Consider the following 7,925-nt stretch of genomic DNA (forward strand, 5'->3'; position numbering starts at 1 on the left):
ATCAAGTGCGCGTACTCCACCGTGCGCGTCCAGACTTATCATTTTATAAGACTGGCCGCTACAAGACCAGCGTCACAATGTACGGCCGCGTCGGCCAGTGTAGCTGAACAGATCGATCTTGTTGCTCGACAGTGCTAGGAGCATCTCCACTCGTCCCCCGACGAGGCCCCCGAGCGACGTTTTTTCCATCCGGACGGCGAAATTCGGTCCAGTCGCGCCCCCGGTTCCTCGTTTTCGTCCGGATTTGGCCCTTAATCCATCCGGCGAGCCCACGCCACCCCCGGCCCCCCGGGGCGCGCTCGGGGACTCCGGACGAAAGATTTTGGCGCGAAACGGCGTGTGGACCCGCGTAGTCGGCGACTGGAAAACCAAATCCTGTCGATTTTCCCTCCAATTTGCTTGCATATCCCCATTCCCTCCAATTTGCTTGCATATCCCCATTCTATCCCGCCGAAATCCCCCAATCTCCTCGTCTTCCAGCTCCAGTTCCTGGCGGCGTCTTCTCGTCCACCACCACTCTCCTCCTCGTCTTCTCGTCCACCGCAATGCCGCCGAAGGCGCCGGCGAGGAAGATGCGGGCGAAGAAGACGAAGCCGCCGGGCATGTCGAACGCCGAGTGGGCGGCGGACGAGAAACGGCGCGAGGTGGAAACAAGCGCCAGGGCGGAGAGGGTGAAAAGAGCCGCCGCCAAGAGGTCGGCGGAGGCGGCCCAGGACGAACAAGCGAGGCTGATCAGCATGGCCTATAGCGGCGGCATGTTCCCCGGCCAATGGCCGACGCAAGGTACAACAAGTTCCCCGTCTTCCTTCTCGCCTTCGCTGTACTCGCCGTCGCCGACTGCCGTGTTCCAAGAGGGCGCCTACGTCCAACCGTCCAATCCCACACCGTCGCCGCCCGAGCTTGACGTCGGCGGCGGCGGCCTGTTCGAGGGCACCTCGCCGGCCCTGCGACGAGGGCCGCTCACGTTCGGTGCGATGGCGGCGCCGAACGAAGAGGAGATCCACGAGATGATCACCTCCGGCTCCACCGCCGCCGCTGCGAGCCCGGGGTTCTTCATGACCGCCGCCGCTGCGTGCCCGGGGTTCTTCACGCAAGAGGAGACGAGGGCGACGGCAGCTGTGGCGGCACGCAACGAGCATCGGGAGGATGTTGCCGACGGAAGCCAAGCCGTCGAAGAAGAAGGCGAGGAAGAAGAAGAGCCAACTGAAGCCGCCGCCAACCTGTCGAAGGGGAAGAAGAAGAGGAAGAAGGACTCGCCGCCTGCCGAACCGCGTATCAAATGGACGCCGAAGGAAGAGGAGTGCCTCGCCGAAGCTTGGATGACCGTGTCCACGAACGGCATAATCGGGGCCAATCAGTCGTTCGACACATACTGGTTTCGAGTGAGGCAGGCGTACGAGGAACGCAAGCTCGTCGATCCCTACTTCAACAAGACGAACATGAACGTGTACCGGGGAGACAAGGCAATGGCCACCCATTGGGGGATCATGCAGACGGCGTGCAGCAAATGGCACGGCGTACAGGAGGAGATCGACAAACGGCCGATCAGCGGCCACGACTTGGAGCAAAGGGTATGCTCCGCCGGCCCTACACCACCGAGGTACATCGTCGTTAGCTGACCCGTATCGCCGTGCTCTTTTTTCCCCAGCTGCGCCGAGCTTTGGACATGTACACGGACGACACCGGCCTGCAGTTCAAGTTCCTCAACGTCTACGCCCGCCTCGAGAAGTGCGAGAAGTGGAAGGAAGTTCGCACGTCCCTCTCGAAAAGCAAGACCGAGCAGTACAACCCCGACGCTCCGCCGGCTTGCGCGGCGGAAGGGCGCCCTGAGCTCGGCCAGAAGAAGCAGAAAGAGCTTAAACGGACGGACAATCCCGCCGACAGGATGCAGGCGTCGATCGACAAGTGCTGGGCCGACTTGAGATCGCACGCCGACGGGAGGAACGACAAGTTCGACGGCAGGTGGCGGGAGATGCTCGCCAACCAAGGCGCCCTGCTGAAGACGACGGTGGCGGCGAAGAAGAGGAACACAGACTTGGCGTTCCTCATGGGCGGCGGCGACATGGAACTGATGGACGAGGAGACGAGGAATTGGTACCAGGGCCACCGCAACGACATCCTCCGAGGCACTACGTCGTCTCCGCCGGCTCCTACCACGTCTACCTCACCATCTACCTCGTCGACTGCGGCTGCTTCGACGTCCACTGCCGCTGCTTCATCGTCGCCCGCCGCAGCCGCTTCGGCCACGGCGTGTGAGGAAACTGGTCCGTCGGACACCGCCGTGACGGCCGGGACTGCCGACGAGCCTGTCTCCGTGTAATTTCCCTCCGATCGCCGATCTGTGCCTGATCCTTTTGCTCCTTTTGCCGATCAACTGGCCGTACTTGTAGCGCGGGATGGCGATTTGTTTGAATTTAAACTCTATCCGCCGAACTCCGGGTGGACGACTGGAAATATGGTACTCCCCACGCCTTAATTTCGTCCAATCCGGCGGTAGTTTCGTCCGGATTTGGGCGTGGGGAGCGCCAACGAGTGGGGATGCTCTAATCGATCAAGGTGAGCTAGCTTCATACATGGATCTCAATCCTGGCCAAAACCACCGGCCCTTGTCAGCTCGGACAGAAATCAAGATAGCCTCGTACGCCTCGTCGGAAAGAAGTAGGGACTCTGCCTCTCATGCGCCAACATATTCCCATCGCCGCTCGCGACATGATAACCTACCGCTGATACGACGACCGGGCAGGTTGTGAGCGCAATGACAAACAGAGCCAGTTGATGTAGGTGAATTGGGAAAAATTTACGACGGAGGCTATAGAGACGACATTGCAACAGCTAAATTAACCCACAAACCGAAGTACCTTCATTTTCTTTTGAGAGAAGTCCAATTTACCCCCCTTAACTTGTCATAAAGTTCACTTTACAACCCTTAACTCTGATTTGGTTCAGATTTGATCCCTTAACTCTAAAAACCGTTCAGAATACACCCCTTTGACCATTTCACAAGTTTGGTCTGGTTTTCATTGCCACGTCAGCGGTTTTTTATTTCCATATGCCAACTCAACATACACCGTACATAGATCTCACATGTATTTAACATCATCATTTATGCATGACCATACTGTACCTCTATATTTGGATTATTTTCCTCTTCTTGTGGAAGAATCTTCCAATCGTTTGCTGGAATAGGAAAAATTGAGGGCACGATCACGACCCGTTTCCTCCACCGGTGAGCCAACTCTTCGGTTGGCGCCGTCACCCAAGGCGTCGCCTGCATCCAGCCACTGCTCAGGGTGGCCGCCCAATCGCCCATCCTGCCATTCAGTACCAAGGCACAGGACATTTCTGCTACGAGATGCCGTACATGACGGCTTCCCCATGCATATACATGAGCGTCCACTCTCCATGGCTCCATCTCGCGTTTCAACTGGGCGTTTAATCGAACAAGAATGTGGTGTACACTAGCCGCATAACATCTAGCCAACCGGTGGAAGCACTCCTCCTTCATGACCGATCTCTCGTTTCCTTGTTTCATGGACAAAGAGGAAGAGAAACACATACGTCTGATTTATTCGTTTTAGGGAGAGATATGCCTGCATGTACGAGTACAGGTACTAATGTAGGCCCTTGGATTAAAAAAACCGCTGACATGGCTAAGAAAACCAAGCCAAAACCTATCAAATTGTTGAAAGGGGGGATTACGAACGGTTTTTAAAGTTTAAGGGTGCAGGTTGAACCAAATGAGAGTTAAGGGTTGTAAAATGAACTATGAGACAAGTTTAGGGGTGTAAATTGGACTTCTCTCTTTTCTTTTTGACAATCAATATCAGATCAATCGACTGAGACTTAATAAGTCTCAGTCGCCCACATCATCTCGGCTGATTTCCTGCGTTCGTGCTGCATAGACCTTTGCTTTTGTTTTGACGTTGGGCTGTGAAAAATTGCTTCCTGGCATAAACAGGCCTAAAACAACGCACTACAATTTCACGGAGGCACTCACAACTTTTTTTAATGCGTGAGGTCAAAACAACAAAGCTCGGCACTAAAAAAACTGAACTATTTTTTTAAGTCTCACTTACAACCCATATGTAACTGGAAAAACTTAGTTGTAACACATACACAACTGGAAAATGTGAGTTGCACCCGCGTGAAACTAGAAAATGTCAGCTGCGACCCACATGAAACTGGAAAAACCTCAATTGCAACCCACGCGGAACACAAAAATACCAATGTACAAAAATAAAATCTCAGTTATAACCCACATTAAACTGGAAAAATCTTAGTTACAACCCACGTGCAACAAGAAAATTCCCAGTTGCAATATACATGCAACCGGGAAAATGTCATTTGCGACCCACATGCAACTGGAAAAATCTCAGTTGCGACCCAAATGCAACCAGGAAAATCTCAATTTCGACCCACATGCAACTAGGAAAAATCTTAGTTGCGACCCAAATGCAACCGGGAAAATCTCAGTTTCGACCCACGTGTAACTAGGAAAAATCTTAGTTGCGACCCGCATGCAACTACTCGCATGAAACTGGGGAAAATCTCAGTTACAACCCACATGTAACTGAAAAATCTCAGTTGCGACCAAGATGCAACTGGGAAAATCTCAGTTTCTACCCACATGCGACTAGGAAAAATGTTAGTTGCGACCCACATGCAACTGAAAAAACGCCAGTTGCGACCCACATGCAACTGAGAAATCTCAGTTGCGACCCAAATACAACCGGGGAAATCTCATTTTCGACCCACATGTAGGAAAAATCTCAGTTGCGAGCCACATGCAACTGGGAAAAATCTCAGTTGCAACCCACATGCAACTGAAAAATCTTAATTGCCACCAAGATGCAACTGGAAATTCTCAGGTTCGACCCACATGCAACTAAGAAATATTTAGTTGCGACCCACATGCAACTGGAAAATATCAGTTGGGACTCACATGCAACTGAGAAAATCTCAATTTCGACCCACATGTAACTAGGAAAAACCTTAGTTGTGATCCACATGCAACTAGAAAAAATATTAGGCGCAACCCACATGCAACTGACAAAAATTTCGGTTACAATCCGACTTCGTTATAACCAATGTTTAACTCCCTAGACTATCACGAATTAGGACGTAATCCAAAGGCCCAAAACATTTTGCTCAGCTACGCCACATGTATCGCTATTATTTTTCTAGAAGAACAGCAACCCAGCACATGACATTTGCAAAAAAATTAAACGCAGCACATGGAAAAGCAACAAAGAAACAAGAAAAAGCTAAATGCCTCATCGTACAAAGGCACGGCAAAAAGCCCATGAAAACAGCCCACGACAGCACAATAGCCAGCAGCAGCCCGTGGCCAAAAAACCAGACTGCAACGCCCCGGGTGGAAAAGGTTGCCCAACGTAACACACAAGTTTGCACAAAAATTAAAGCACTTAATCTAATTGCTGATTAGGCGACTAAGACATAATAAAAATCAGGCGCCTGATTTCTAGCCAAAGTAATAAATAGTACGTGGTAATGAGATACACCAGCTGACTTCAACTATTACAAATAGAGTATGAAAGAAACCAACAAATTTTTAAGGTCTTCAAACTCTTTCTTCTTTCATGACATAATCTTGTACTTTTCTGGAAGCAGTCAAAGGTAGATACCAAACCGCAGATCTGAAAATACCAACGAAGATTCTCCCATAATTTTTTGAGCCGCAATGCAACACCATTATGCCAGGGAAAAGCAACAGAACAGCTTGGTCAACGTCGCTGGAAACCCGAGAGTACGAACCACCATTGTCGAGGACATAGCAGTCGGGACAAATGTTGCGACGACAAACATCCTCGCGGAAATTATGAGAAAAGATCCGGCAAGGTAAGATCCGAAGAACCATACCTAGAGAATTTTAATCTTCCAACACCATCGTTGATGCCGGGAGGAAGATCTCGTTGTCGAAAAGTGGGCAGAAGATCAATTATTGTAGACGATGACATCTTCATTGATTTGGGAACCAAAAAAAGATGACTACCTAAAACCTTAACCTAATCTTATATAAAAGCACTACTTTTATTGAAACCTCTCATAGATCGGGTTTCCCACTCCTCTTGACACCGACGAAGCCGGTCGGAGGAGAGGAAACCGATCTATGGTGGAGTAGGAGGTAGAGGCAGCGGTTCTTTTTCTTTCTGGCGGCGCAAGCGCGATACCTGAGTCTATTCTTTTCATCCATTCTTCAAAATTTAAAAGGTGCTATTTTACCTTGTGTCGTAATAACCACTGTGTTCGGATTTGAAGGCATAAGTGTAACAAACATTTTAGTTCAAGAAGAAGCCACGTAAAGAAGAGGAAACATTATTATTTTAGCCGTGCGAAGGTGAGATTGAGCCAAACGTGCATGCATACAAGGGAGTTTATATAACTTTGCGTGTTTCCATGCGGTGCCGCCGATAGGTGGCGATTCTATTTTTCCATGTAATAAAATCAAGCTCCCAATTTCATTTCCATGAAAATAATGGCATAGTTTATTACAATAATATGTTTCTTTTCGAAGTTTTACAACAATACGTAAAAGAAACCTACCATCGTAGATCATCAACATATATTGTACCAAAGAAACCATAGAGGAATTGACATTGTCACAAATTTCTGCCATGTGATTCATCATTAGTAGAAGAAGGATGAGCCATACAAACTAGTTTGATTTTCCCAAACAAATTAGCATAATTTTCTTTCCATGTATTTCTACTGAACTTTGTGATAAGCCAGCTTTCTAGTACAACGTGTTTGGTAAATGGAGGGCAGGGGAACGGGAGTTAGAGGCAGGGAGTTCGCATGGGTAATGGGCAGGGGAAGTTGTCATTTACTCTCATTCCACTGTTTGTTATTTGATGGGAATTGTATGGGGAGTTTCCCAGTCGTTTTTCCCTTTTGTTATCAGATTGATTTTTTTCTCTTTTGCCCAACCGACACTGCAGCAGCCACAGTGCAAAGTGTAGTATCAGAAATTAATAGTACAGAATGTAGCAAACTCAATTTTTGCAAGCCTCTCGGTGAATCAAACAAGTGAAGAGACTGTATACTAACCATTAAATCAAAACACATGAAACCTTTGACCAGTCAGCAACATCTGGTGTTGCCAACAAGAAAAGTTGATCTCAAAGAAAAATAAGAAAAATTCATACAACAAAATAAACCGACATGTTGTCATACCCCAATAAATTGACCACGGTACAATCCTGGGCAAATAGAAATGAGACAAAATAAGACGTCCAGTTGATCAACATATGAAAATAACCTCCATTGATGAGTTCTAAAAAGCACAAAACTAGTACCATTGTAGAATTAAAATAAGCAAACAAACAATAGTGAATTATTCTAAATCTGATCATGAATAATTTACTTCTTTGCCGCCTCGAGCTCCTGATGAACAAACACCACTTGGTACTTCTCACGCATCTTTAAGAAAAGTTTTGTTTGTCCAGCGTCACGACCAATGACACGAACAGCCATGACAACTTCGTCGTCTGTGAGATCCTTCAGATTCTGCAGAACATCAAGTAACTTGGTTCTGTTGGCTGACGTTTGCTCATGAACTTCAGCTTCATGAAACAATGCCTTGTGTAAACCACTCATGGTTTTTTGCATTCTCCTGCTCCACTTCTAAGAACTTAGCAAGTGTATTAGATACACTTAGAAGTCCTAACTCAGATGCTTCATCATCTGGGTACGTTCTCTTACGACCCTGCCTCGAACTTCCTGAAGGGTTGGTGTTATCCCGTGCTTGAGTATCATTCTTCTCATTAGGTTCACTAGTGGGTTCTGCATTTACAGGAGATTCATCTTCTGGCACTTCATGTTCTCCAGGACCCTTAGCACTTCCTCCTTGAGCCAAATCACTGGCATACAACTCACAAAGCTTGTCAAAATTGACCATGGGCTTC

At 48.3% G+C, this 7,925-nt stretch overlaps 1 protein-coding gene across 1 annotated transcript; it reads left to right on the plus strand.

The window, feature by feature from the left end:
- Positions 1-144: 144 nt before the first annotated feature.
- On the plus strand, positions 145-7,545 carry LOC127309256 (uncharacterized). The gene is made up of 3 exons (XM_051340170.2): positions 145-1,571; positions 1,649-2,040; positions 7,467-7,545. Exons 1-3 carry the CDS (start codon positions 546-548, stop codon positions 7,543-7,545), a joined length of 1,497 nt encoding a protein of 498 aa, XP_051196130.2. The 5' UTR covers positions 145-545.
- The last annotated feature ends 380 nt before the right edge of the window (positions 7,546-7,925 follow it).

Source organism: Lolium perenne, chromosome 6 (genome assembly GCF_019359855.2).
Source record: "Lolium perenne isolate Kyuss_39 chromosome 6, Kyuss_2.0, whole genome shotgun sequence".
Classification (NCBI taxonomy): Eukaryota; Viridiplantae; Streptophyta; class Magnoliopsida; order Poales; family Poaceae; genus Lolium; species Lolium perenne.